Source organism: Macaca thibetana, chromosome 14, assembly GCF_024542745.1.
Source record: "Macaca thibetana thibetana isolate TM-01 chromosome 14, ASM2454274v1, whole genome shotgun sequence".
Classification (NCBI taxonomy): Eukaryota; Metazoa; Chordata; class Mammalia; order Primates; family Cercopithecidae; genus Macaca; species Macaca thibetana.
Genome location: NC_065591.1, coordinates 5,676,000 through 5,688,985, shown reverse-complemented (window position 1 = coordinate 5,688,985; position 12,986 = coordinate 5,676,000). Strand labels below are relative to the sequence as shown.

The 12,986-nt window shown below is 51.1% G+C and overlaps 2 protein-coding genes across 19 annotated transcripts in view; one reads left to right on the top strand and one right to left on the bottom strand.

The window, feature by feature from the left end:
• Positions 1-12,986, bottom strand: part of MRPL21 (mitochondrial ribosomal protein L21) — a 1,021,966-nt gene that overhangs the window by 5,467 nt on the left and 1,003,513 nt on the right. For 8 of the 17 annotated variants that reach the window (XM_050758218.1, XM_050758222.1, XM_050758225.1 and 5 more), the window contains exons 2-4: positions 7,441-7,548; positions 3,827-3,884; positions 1,184-1,269 (exon numbers count right to left, since the gene is read on the bottom strand). In XM_050758218.1, coding sequence (XP_050614175.1) covers positions 1,184-1,269; positions 3,827-3,884; positions 7,441-7,540 — 244 coding nt within the window. In that variant the 5' untranslated portion in view covers positions 7,541-7,548. Of the gene's footprint in view, positions 1-1,183; positions 1,270-3,826; positions 3,885-7,440; positions 7,559-12,986 lie in introns of all 17 variants that reach the window. The other 9 variants (XM_050758228.1, XM_050758227.1, XM_050758229.1 and 6 more) reach the window with 2 other exon arrangements.
• IGHMBP2 (immunoglobulin mu DNA binding protein 2) overlaps positions 1-12,986 on the top strand; it is a 556,281-nt gene that overhangs the window by 511,360 nt on the left and 31,935 nt on the right. Inside the window, exons 2-3 of one of the 2 annotated variants that reach the window (XM_050758125.1) lie at positions 7,605-7,788; positions 9,748-9,917. In XM_050758125.1, coding sequence (XP_050614082.1) covers positions 7,703-7,788; positions 9,748-9,917 — 256 coding nt within the window. In that variant the 5' untranslated portion in view covers positions 7,605-7,702. Of the gene's footprint in view, positions 1-7,592; positions 7,789-9,747; positions 9,918-12,986 lie in introns of those variants that run through there. The other variant, XM_050758124.1, reaches the window with a different exon arrangement.

Genomic DNA, 12,986 nt, shown 5'->3' with positions numbered 1-12,986 from the left:
ACCAGGAGTGTGCAAACCCTGAGAAGCCAAAGGAGAGGCCTTTGCAATGAGGAACCCCCCGCGCATCCCATCCCCATATCCCACCCCCAGGGCAGGACGTGTTCCCTCTGCACGCCTGCGCCCACAGGGGCTCTGTACTCAGTTCCTGTTATTGCTGCTCGGACTCAGGTCACAGTCCCCTCTCTCCTGCACTGTTTACTCTGAACAAGCATTTAATGGGCACCGACCCCCCCGGCCTGAGCGAGGGCGAGACACACAGAAGGGATGACAGAGTGCCTGCCCCGGAAACACTGTCAACACCAGAAGCACCAGCACCGAGGGCGAAACTCTCAGCGGACTTGTTTCACCTGCGGTATCTGAGACAGTGTTTAACATACAAGATTCCACTTGAGGATCTTGATTTCCAGCATTTTGGCAAGTGAAGATCATGGCAATAGTGGCTAATGATCCCGTCCCTTCTGACACGGGCTCCAGGCTGACATGAGTCCTGACACCCCTGCATGTTTCTCCAACAGCCCGGGGGGCACTGGCTTCCAGTAATCGTGCTTAACCGTGCTAACTGGGGAGAGCTGTCTCTGCGCCCACCAACGGCGGGAGACGAGATGGAGCCGGGGCCCTGCCCTCCCTTATGCCACCTGCCTGCCGTGTGGCGGGTGTTCGGGGAGCAGTTAATGAAAAACATCTGAAATTCGGGTGTTAACGGGAGAAAATGGGCATGAGTGCAGGCACTGTGCAGTGTGTGGGAGAACCCCAAAAGATGAGGCCCTCGCTCGCTCTGCGGCCCGGTGACCGCCTCTGTGGGCGACTGCAGCAGGGTCTGGGTGACCGCCTCTGAGGGCGACTGCAGCAGGGTCTGGGTGACCGCCTCTGAGGGCGACTGCAGCAGGGTCTGGGTGACCGCCTCTGAGGGCGACTGCAGCAGGGTCTGGGTGACCGCCTCTGAGGGCGACTGCAGCAGGGTCTGGGTGACTGCCTCTGAGGGCGACTGCAGCAGGGTCTGGGTGACCGCCTCTGAGGGCGACTGCAGCAGGGTCTGGGTGACCGCCTCTGAGGGCGACTGCAGCAGGGTCTGGGTGACCGCCTCTGAGGGCGACTGCAGCAGGGTCTGGGTGACCGCCTCTGAGGGCGACTGCAGCAGGGTCTGGGTGGCGCCCTCTAGCTCTGTCTCCTAGGGAAGTCTTACCTGCGTGGTGTCTGGTCTCCTCAACTGGGTCAGGCAGAACAACTTCCGGCCAAGGTGGTGAACTCAGGGATGTTCTAGGAACATATCTGTAAAACACATGTCGCAGACAAATGTCACATGCACTTGAAAAGGCAGCTCAAATCCTCTAAGAAATGGCCATGCACAAATGTTAGGAAGGGACCCCAGGCAACAAAAAGGCTCCCTCTTTAGGACGGGCCTCGCCCCTCTGGGGTAACCCCGAGGACAGGCTCCCTGTATCTTCTTAGAGCCACAGGGAACAATGGCTCATCATTCAATAATCAAAGCAGGAACTCTCAGCGTTCTGCAAAAGAGCCCCTGCTTGGGTGCTTCTCAGTGCTGGAAGGGTGCCCATCCAAGAAGGCTGGGCTTGTGGTGTCTCGGGGCACATTTATCTTGGAGGCACAGGCTGAAATGCCCAGCCCTCCACTTTCCCCACAACCCGGGACACAGGGCCAGCAGCCCTCCCGCCTCCCTTGGCATCTAGTGGCCCTGGAATGGCAGCTCCAATGACCCTTCACCACATCCTGCTCAAACAGGACCACAATGTTCCCTGCTCCACCTCCACCTCCTCCTCCTCCCAGGTAGGTGCTCGCTCTTCCTTCACGCCCAGGTGAGTGCCAGGCAGCACTGGCTCGGAACCCGACAATTCTGTGTCCTACTGTCTGCAACTGAGCAAATGGGAAAACAATCACCCGCCTGAAAGGGCTGTTAGGATTGGAGGGCTACTGTTCACAGCCGGCCCCAGCACGGCCAGTGAGGGTCGGGTGTTAGGAGTGCTCAGTCCCAGCAGCTATAGCACTGCGGTCCCCAACCACCTCCCCTCCCAACCCTCAGGATGCCAAGCTTGCTGCAGGCAATGCCTTTTTTTTTTGAGATGTAGTCTCACTCTGTCACCCAGGATAGAATGCAGTGAGTGGCTTGATCTCAGCTCACTGCAACATCCGCCTCCAGGGTTCCAGCGATTCTCCTGCCTCAGTCTCCTGAGTAGCTGGGATTATAGGCACATGCCACCACGCCTGGCTAATTTTTGTATTTTTAGTAGAGATGGGGTTTCGCCACATTGGCCAGGCTGGTCTCGAACTCCTGGCCTCAAGTGATCTGCCCACCTCGGCCTCGCAAAGTTCTGGGATTACAGGCATGAGCCATCGTGCCCAGCCCAACATCTTATTTCCTAACTCTCCCCTGCCTGCTCAGCCTCAGGTAGGTGAGGGGGAGAAGAAGGGAGGAAAGAAAGGGGGGACCTAGATTCAAAAGGAGGTGGGGGTCTTTCTTTCTGCAGTCTACAAAGAGGGAGAGTAGGTAGATCCCAAGCCAAATTATTCAGAACTGTTTTTAAGCTTTTATTGCTGCTGCCATTGCAAAGTAAAAGTTCAGTCTTTCTACTCCAGGGTTGCATCAGGAGGAAGAAAACGACTTGCTCCATACGCAAAACGCACTGGCCTCCACATCGAGGACCAGGTCCACCCGTCCTGTTGGCCGGCGCGCAGGACGGGCTCCACACGAATCTGGGAGAGGAATGAGTATTTTCCCAGTGGGGTAGGGCTCGGAGCTCCTAGAAACGTGAACTCCGTGGTCTGTGATTGGTCAATGACCTTGAGAGTCAAGGAGGACATGGAAGGTGCTGCTCTCTACAAAATGTCTTTGACCTGTTTGATGTCTGGTCTCCCCACATAGGTCTAGCAGTGCCCAGTGTGAGAAGAACATGCTGGCAGGAAGGTGCTAACCTCTCACACAGGACACAGGGGAGTAAGCACAACCTACTACCCACATGCTCACTTACAACTTCTTCCTACGCTCAGAATGTTTCTCTACTTCCTTTGAGAAGCAAAAAAGGCTCCCGCATCTCCCCACTGCAGAGGATCCCTGGAGTCCCAGCAGCAGTAACAGCAGCCAACATTTTGTGAGTGCTGACTGTATGCCAGGCACTGTTCTAAGCGCTTTAAATGTATACATTTACTTAATCCTCTCCAACACCCATGCAGATCGAAACGAACACTACTTCCATCTTGCAGAAGCTGGTGCCCCAGGCTGTGAGGGGCAGCCGGAACTGCACGCCGGGGGGTCCCTACAGTGACTGCTATCCCTGCACTGCTCCACTGTCTCCCACCAGTGAGGGGGACTTTGTCAAATGTTTCCTGCAGTTTATAATACCTTAAAAATGTTTTCTCAAGTATAAAATGTTAACACTGAATGTGCTTTTTCAAATAATGAGTTTCTCTTAGAGACTCTGATACAACCTTCCTCATCATAACTCATTGAGTTAAGACTTCAAGCTCCTCCATAATAAAAGAAAGCAAACACATATGGAATTTCTCTTTGGTCTCTTGCAGTTACATCTTTATTTACTTTAAGGATCTGAGAAAAATACCGTCAAAAAAGTTAAAGCTGAGAGTGGTGGTGCATGCCTGTAATGCCAGCTACTCAGGAGGCCGAGGCGGGAGGATCGCTTTAGGCCAGGAGTTCAAAACCAGTCTGGGAAACACAGTGAAATTCTGTCTCTTAAAAAACAAAAGAGGAAATGTAAATATTATTGAGAACCAAAAGGTAGGAAGTTTTGACTTCAGAAAGACGGTTCTACAAATGAAAGGAAAAGCGGCATCAAAACCCACATTTTGATATTACCCTGGTGGAAATGAAGTGCTCTGTGAATTGAATCTTCGAGAAGCAGACCAAAGGGAGGCTGAGGGAAGAAGAGAAACACAGATCATTACTATTAATACTGCAAATGCAAATTGCCCTTTACGATGCTAAATGCACGACTGCTGCTCCTGGTATGTGGTATAAACCACTGCATGACAGCCTGCCCACAGAAACACCTAGGTGAGCAAAAGCACAAGAACATCACTTACAGCTACTGGTTATATGTGTTGAGATCAGTTTGCCACACCATCTACAAGCGCCTCAGACCAGAACCTCCCGCCCACTAACTCATGCCTTGACTAACTGCCCAGTAGGTTCAGACCCTGTTCTGTGTCCAAGTGTGGGAGCAGCCTCCAAGATGGCGCTGCTGAGCCCCACCTCCTGCTATTCTTACCCCATCGCCCACTGGGAGTGGTCTGTGTGTCCAACAGCTTGTGACAGACGTGCTAGCACGTGGGTTCTGGGATTAGGTGATAACCAACTGGGACTTCCATCTTGGATGCCCGCGCTCACCCTCTCTGATCACTGGCCCTAGGGCTGCCCTGCTGTAAGCAGCCCTACCTAGAGGTCCACGTGGTGGGGAACTGGGCCTGTCACCAACACCCACAGGAATGACCTTGCAGGTGGATTCTTCAGCTGCTGGCGCAGCAGAGTCTTGAGATAACTACAGCCCCTGCAGACTTGCTTGCTGCAAGCTAAGACCCTGAGCCAGAACCAGCCACCTAAGCTGCTCCTGTGTTCTTGACTCTCAGAACTGGTGTGAGTTAATAAATGTTTTAAGCTGCTAAGTTGTGGGGTCATTTCTGATGTAACCGTAGATAACGAATACCAGGAATACACCAGGAAACAAAGACATTCAGTCTACTGAGAAGACAGGGGCTCAAAGTAAGTGCTTAGGTGTAAAAAGCAGAGAACAGTTTCTCAATAATCACTTTTAACTCAGCTATAATTTACACACCATAAAAACCACCCTTTTACAGTTCACCCATTAGCACTGGCTCCCCATTTGCGTTTCCTCGGCTGCTTTCTCCTCTCCTCTCCCATTTGGGCTCCTGGGGCTCAACCCTTGGCCTTGACTTCTTTTCCGCCCATGGCCATTCCTCTGGTGACTGCATCCAGTCCGATGGATTTAAATGCCCCCAATGTGCTGGCGACTCCCAAGTTTACACCTCCAGCCAGGGTGTCTCTCCTGGATTTGCATGCCCACCTGTCTATCTGCCTTAGCCACTCATGTCTGACGTGCACCTCACACCTCCAGAGGTTCCTCATTTCTTCCCATGCCTGCTTCTCCCACACTCCTCCCTCTCTCATGAGGGCAACTTCATCCTCCCAGTTGTTCAGGCCCCAAACCTCCATCAGTTTTGACCCTTCTCTCGCACACTACTCAGCCAACCCATTCAGCAAATCCATCTCACTATTAAAGACTCAGTAGGCTTCTGTAACTAATTTGCTTCTAGCTTTGTCTTTGGGTCCACAGGGAACAAACACTCTCCCACAGGATTTCCTTTAGATCGTCCTGGAGACTGTGACTGTGTACTTCCATCCTGTCTCCTTTGCTCACTCTTCAAGGCCTCAGCTGCTCACTGTTTTGGTCATCTTGTCTCTACTCACTTCACTGTGTGTCTTTCTCTCTTAACTCGTAAGTCTATACTTGAACGTAGCTTTGGAAGGGTGGTTTCATGTAGGTAGGTAGAATGGAGTAAGCCCCACTGCTTTTGTAAAAACTTTCCTGCCTACTTAAACCTAAGTTTTATTATGGAAAATGTCAAGCATACAAAAGTAAAGAGAACAGAATAGTGAACTCTCTCTCAATTATCCCTTTCCAGGTTCAACAGTTACCAACTCACGGCCAACGTTGGCATCTACATTGCCTCTGGCCCAACTCTGATTATTATTACTTTCTTAATAGACTTTATTTTTTAGTCAGTTTTAGTTTCACACCAAAATTGAGTGGAAGGTACAGAGAGTTCCCATATGTCCCCTGTCCATGTGCCCATAGCTTCCTATCGACATCCCTCACCAGAGTGGTACAATCCTTACCACTGATGAACCTACATTGACACATCATTGTTATCCAAAGTCCATAGTTTACATTAGGGTTCACCCTTGGTGGTGTACATTCTATGGATTTGGACAAACTTATAATGACATGTATCTACCATTATATCATACAGAATAGTTTCACCGCCCTAAAAATCCTCTGAGCTCCACCTATTCATCCTTTTCTCCCCCAATCCCCTTACGCCCCATCTATCTTTTTACTGTCTCCTTAGATTTGCCTTTTCCAGAATGTCAAAGGCTACAAGATGTAGCCTTTTCACGTTGGCTTCTTTTACTTGGTAACAGGTATGTAAGTTTCCTCCATCTCTCTTCATGACTCATTTCTTTTTATTGCTGAATAATATTCCACTGTATGCATGTGCTACAGTTTATGTAACCATTCATCTCCTGAAGGACATCTGGGTTGCTTCCAAGTTTTGGGAACTATGGAACAATTCTTTTAATATCGTCCAATATAGAGTTAGATCCAGTTTTTCATTTTTGGGATCATGGTGAGACATGAGACCCAGATTTAAAACATACGTAAACACTCGTGCACACAAACACACACTCCAACCATTTTCAGGCAGAGATTTACAGAGTTTTTAACGAATATAACCCCTTTGGAGCCTCGTATCAGCCCAGTGCCTTAAATACGGCTGTTTCTTTTGCTGAATGAGTTCAGATTAGGCGAGGATATCCATCATCATTTTTCAGACTGGCTTGCAGCCTGGGGGCAGTGGTTCAAGCACAGGCTTTGGAGCCGAAATGACTGAGCCTGAAGCACTCTTCCTCCACTTCCCCGCTGTGTGACCCTGGGCACATTACCTAGCTCCTCTGAGCCTCACTCTGCTCCCCCATAACATAGGAGCTATACCAAAGTTCAAAGGCTATTGCCAGTATTCAGGCTACTAACTGAAGGAATCAGAATCTGAATCTGGGTTTCCCCTAAGGGAGGAGACCACGCCTCATATTGTCTTATGCCCAATTTCTGCCTCCAAAGAAAGAAGAAGTAAAAACTAAAAGGCAGAAATGAAATCCACAGGCAGACAGCCCGGCGCTGCATCCCGGGCCTGGTAGTTAAAGATCCACCCCTGACCTAATTGGTTCTGTTATCTATAGATTACAGACGTTGTACAGAAATGTACTGTGAAAATCCCTATTTTATTTTGTTCCGATCTAATTACCGGTGCATGCAGCCCCCAGTCAGGTACCCACTGCTGGCTCAATCGATCACGACCCTCTCACACGCACCCCCTTAGAGTTGTGAGCCCTTAAAAGGGACAGGAATTGCTCACTCGGAGAGCTCGGCTCTTGAGACAGAAGTCTTGCCGATGCCCCCGGCCGAATAAACCCCTTCCTTCTTTAACTCGGTGTCTGAGGACTTTTGTCTGCGGCTCCTCCTGCTACACCCCGACTCCAAAACCCGTGCTATATTCACCACAAATGCGATCAACACACAAGGCACCAGGTCGGACCCAGGCACATACGTGGCGAGACCGCAGGGAGCAGCGCTCGCTCTGCGTCCTCCCTTCCCCCCATATCCCGGGTCTCACCTGCTCCGGGCCCCGAAGGTCTCAGGATGCTGCGGCTGCACGCGGACACCAGCCGCCCTAAGGTGACCGTCAAGGGAGATGCTGCCATGGCGGCCGCCATTTTCCCGCAGCCTCGGCCGGAAACGGAAATGACGCAAAGCGCGTGCGTAACTCACGGGCCCGTCGGGGAACACAGGTCGTGCTGTAACACCTGCCGCGCTGTAACACCGGCCCGGCGCGGAAGCTGGACGTCGGCGACTCGGGGCCCAGACTGGCGGCGGCGATGGCCTCGGCGGCTGTGGAGAGCTTCGTGACCAAGCAGCTGGACCTGCTGGAGCTCGAGAGAGACGCGGAGGTGGAGGAGCGCAGGTACGGGCGGCCGCCGGCGCCGCTCCCTCGCGGTTGGTCCCGCCGTGCCCCGGGCAGGGTCTCCGAGGGGCTCGGCCTCACAGTCTAGGGCGGGAATTTCGTCTCCGACCCCTGGAGTCCGGGTCAGGGACCGTCCGTCCCCTGCTTGGCCACCTCCCGAGTTGTCAGTCTCATCACCTCCCGGGCAGCGCGTTCCGTTTTGGGCCTAAGGAGAAGCACTTTGATTTCTCGACCCGAGGCCCCCCTAAGCTAACACTCCTGGGCCCTGGCCCCGACCCCAGTTCCACCCGCAGCGGGTTAGCAGCCCTTTCCCTTATTCATTCAGTAAACATGGTTTGCGCCCCTTCTGGGCCAGGCCCCGGCAGCGTGAGTCAGGGGCACTGGCTGCCCCCGATCCGGCCAGCGGCGGGCTGGGCATGAGCAGAGTCCCTTCCCCTCCAGCGCGTCCAGGGCCGGCTGCGTGCGTGTGGCGGGGAAAGAGCCTGGAGGAGGAACGCTCTTCCCTGGGGAGTGTCAAGGTGGATTCAGAAGGAAGTGGTGCCTGAAGGAAAATTGGAGTTCAGCCGGTGGATGCGGGGTGGGGTGGGGAGCCAAGTGAGAGCCGGGCTTGTTTCCGAATGGGACTATTTATTTGTCCAAAACAATCAGAGCTAACATTTATATACTCTCCATGCGTTAATTCCTTTACACCTCATCCCATGCCAACCCTACAATGACAGTCTCGCTCTGTCGCCCAGGCTGGAGTGCAGTGGTACAATCTCAGCTCACTGCAGCCTCCACCTCCCGGGTTCAAGCGATTCTCCTGCCCCAGCCTCCTGAGTAGCTGGGACTACAGGCACGCACCACCACACCGGGCTAATTTTTTTGTATTTTTAGTAGAGACAGGTTTCACCATGTTGGCCAGGATGGTCTTGATCTCCTGACCTCGCGGTCTGCCCGCCTTGGCCTCCCAAAGTGTCGGGATTACGGACGCTAGCCACCGCGCCCGGCCACAGTGTAGGTTTCTATTACTATCATTTTCCATCTAAGGAGATGGAGACAGAGAGGGGTTAAGTCACTTGCCCCAGGGTGACACACTATAGCCCGATTTGCTGTCAGGCAGTCTGCTTCCAGAGTTTGCAGTCAGCCATCCGTTGGTAGGATTTGTCTGAGATGCTTTTGATCATGGCAATAGAGAACTTTTGCAGTTATGTTGACTTTATTAGAATCCCAGCTGCTTCATTTATGGCTGTGTGACTTTGCGGGTTCTTTCTCTGAGCCTTACTTCAACTGTAAAACTGGGATGATTCCCACCTCACAGCCTTGCTCTGAGAATGAAACGATCCCCTGTCAGTCAGGTGCTCAGCACGGTGTCAAGGACAGAGTCAGCCCCCATGGCAGTGGCTCTTTCTGAGCATGCTGAGCAGACTGGCAGGGCGAGCCTGGGAAGGGCCTGGCTGAGGAGCTAGTCTTCTGTTCTGTGTGTGGAGGATGGGCCATCAGTGGGGTTAAGCAGGCGAGGGAGGCGAATAGATTTGCATTTTAGGAGGATCTCTTGGGTCTCCTGCTTTTGATTGGACCTGGAGAGGCCAGAGGTAAGGTAGTTGAGAGGTTCCGTTTAGTCCAGGTGAGCAGTGATGTGAATTTGAACCAGGGCTGTGGCGGCCAGGATGAGAGGCGGAGAAGTCCAGGTGGAAATGGGAGGGGCCTGATAGGACTTAGTGACAGATGGGAGTAGAGAGGGGAATGCCGATTGAAGGATCTGTCTCAGGTACCTGGGAGAAGGGTTGCGGCATTAACTACCCTAGGGGGATGTAGGAGGACCAGGATTGGGAGTGGGGCAGATTCAGAGTTCCATTGGGACATACTTAGTGCCCGTGAGTAGATCTTTTTCTGTGTTTCTTTCCCTTTTACTTTTTCGGGTGGGTGGAAGTAGAAATTGGTGAAAATCTTGAAGCATCAATACCGGGTATCTTCCAGGTCCTGGCAAGAGAACATCTCTCTGAAAGAGCTCCAGAGCCGAGGCGTGTGTTTGCTGAAGCTCCAGGTATCCAGTCAGCGCACTGGGCTGTATGGACGGCTGCTGGTCACCTTTGAGCCCAGGCGATGCGGGTCTGTGGCAGCTCTTCCCAGTAACAGCTTTACTTCTGGTGTGTGCGTATTGACCTAGACAGACATTGAAATTTACTGGCATTCAGACCACGAATTGTACCCTCATAAAGACTGGATTACAGTGACCAGTTGGAGAATAAAGCATTGCAATGAAGAGCTCTTAATCAGAAGTCCAACAATTGATGTGGGTTTTAGTTGTCTAGATCAGCATTGTCCAAAACGGTAGCCATTAGCCATATGTGGTCACCGAATGTTTGAAGTGTGGCTCGTGATTGCTGTAGATACAGAATACACACCAGATTTGGAAGAGTATGTTAAAAAACAATTGGGATTATCCTGAGTAATTTTTCTGAATACTGATTACATTCTGAAATAATAGTTTTTGTATATTGGGTTAAATAAAATATATTGTTATTAAAATAATTTACCCATTTCTGTCTTTTTTTTTTTTTCTTTTGAGACAGAGTTTCGCTCTTGTTGCCCAGTCTGGAGTGCAGTGGCGTGATCTCAGCTCACTGCAACCACCACCTCCCAGGTTCAAGTGATTCTCCTGCCTCAGCCTCCCGAGCAGCTGGGATTAGAGGCATGCACCACCTCGCCTGGCTAATTTTGTATTTTTAGTAGAGACGGGATTTCTCCATGTTGGGTCAGGCTACTCTCGAACTCCCAACCTCAGGTGATCCGCTTGCCTTGGCCTCCCAAAGTGCTGGGATTACAGGCGTGAGCCACTGTACCCAGCCTCTTTAAAATTTTTTAATATGGCTACTAGAAAAGTTAAAACTACACGTGACTGGGTGCCTGTAAGCCTAGCACTTTGGGAGGCCGAGGTGGGTGGATCGCTTGATCTCAGGAGTTCAAGACCAGTCTGGGAAACATGACAAAACCCCATCTCTGCAAAAAATAGAAAAATTAGCCAGACGTGGTGGTGTGCGCCTATAGTCCCTGCTACTTGACGGGCTGAGGCAGGAGGATCGCTTGAACCTGGGAGGTTGAGGCTGCAGTGAGCTGAGATTACGCCACTGCACTCTAGCTTGGAGGCAAAGTGAGACCCTGTCTCAAAACAGAACAAAACAAAAAACAAAAACAAGAAAAAACTACATGTGACTCTCGTTGTATTTCTATGTAATGGGCAGCCTTGGTCCAGCTGGTAAACATGCAGTGTGTACTTCTGTATTCCCAGCCCTTTCTTGTGCCAAGCATGCTTTGGCTAAACTTGTGCCAGCCTGGTTGGAAAGGAGGGGCAGTTCGAAGAAACTTCTTTTTTTTTTTTTTTTTTTTTTTTTTGAGACGGAGTCTTGCTCTGTAGCCCGGGCTGGAGTGCAGTGGCCGGATCTCAGCTCACTGCAAGCTCCGCCTCCCGGGTTTAGGCCATTCTCCTGCCTCAGCCTCCGGAGTAGCTGGGACTACAGGCGCCCGCCACCTCGCCCGGCTAGTTTTTTGTATTTTTAGTAGAGACAGGGTTTCACGGTGTTAGCCAGGATGGTCTCGATCTCCTGACCTCGTGATCCGCCCGTCTTGGCCTCCCAAAGTGCTGGGATTACAGGCTTGAGCCACCGCGCCCGGCCCGAAGAAACTTCTTAACCACACCCCTGGGACGCTTGTGTTAGACAACCACAACCCTGGAAGCCTGGAGGAAGCAGCGGTGCCAGGGCTGTACTTTTTACTAGGAAAGTGTCTCTGCCTTGTTTTGGTGGTGACAGAGTTTTAAATTTCGTATTTTGATTCCGTAGACTTTTGCCCAACAATTACTGGAATACCGACTGGGTTTGGAGATGAGATGAGGGTATTGAGAGAGGAGAGGGCCAGGAGGGGAACCTGCAGGTTGGAGTCAGACCTGAGCAGTTGGAGATTTTTTTTTTTTTTTTTTTTTGAGAGAGTCTCACTCTGTCGCCCAGGCCGGAGTGCAGTCGTGAAATCTTGGCTCACTGCAACCTCCACCTCCTGGATGAAAGTGATTCTCCTGCATCAGCCACCCAAGTAGCTGGGACTGCAGGCGCCTGCCACCACGCCCGGCTAATTTTTGTATTTTTTTAGTAGAGACAGGGTTTCACTATATTGGCCATGCTGGTCTGGCACTCCTGACCTTGTGATCTGCCCGCCTCGGCCTCCCAATGTGCTGGGATTACAGGCATGAGCCACTGTGCCTGGCTGAGTTTGAGATCTTATGCTTACTAGTTATGTGACCTAGAGTTAGTTATTCACCTTCCAAAGACTGGGAACAGCAGTACCTTGTAGCTTTGCCATCAGGATCGAAGGTGTGTGCAGGTGGTTTGAAAACTCTGAAATGCAAAGGTAAAAATGTGTATTTATTCAATAAGTGTGGAGTGCATGACCTAAGAGGTTAATAATAGTTCATAAACAGTAAGTCGGAAGAAGCAGCGTTTATATAGAAAAGTAGCACGCTGAAATTTTGGTTGTTGATAAAGCTGTTGATCAGATTCAGGTAGAGTGGTTATCTGTTCCTTTTCTGAGGAGCAGTCTTAAGTCTCAGTAGCTCAGAAATAGACATCCAGAAATGTGGGGCTCTATATAAGGCGGCTTGTGGAAAAGTTGTAGTAGGGCTGGGATCCTCTGTCTAGGCCCGTAGCGGCCCCTGTGCACAGAGCCTCTGTCCCGCGAGCTTGTTGCCACCTACTCTTTGTACAGTTAGGAAAGGAAACGTGATTCGAAGTACAGATGAAGCTCAGTGTCTAGATTTCAGACATGGGGAATACATGGAGTGTGAACAGGTGTGGGTGACCCGTGCTTTTATCTCAGTGGATTCTGTTTCAGTTATAACTGCCTATGTTCTGAGTGATGAAAATCTGAGTCAAGCTGACTTAAGCAAGAAGGGAATGCATCAGTTGTTGTAACTTGAAGGCTGACTTCGGGACCCAGAAGAGTGTGCCAGGACTCAGTTTCTCTCCATTTCTTGACTCTGCCGTCTTTTGAGTTTTTGGGTTTTTTTGGTTTTTTCCTTCTTAGACTCTAAGTCTTGCTTTGCTGCTCAGGCTGAGTGCAGTGGCACAATCTTGACTCACTGCAGCCTTGAACTCCTGGGCTCAAGTGATCCTTCTGCCTCAGTGTCCTGAGTAGCTGGGATTACAGGTGGGAGCCTCTGTGCCTGG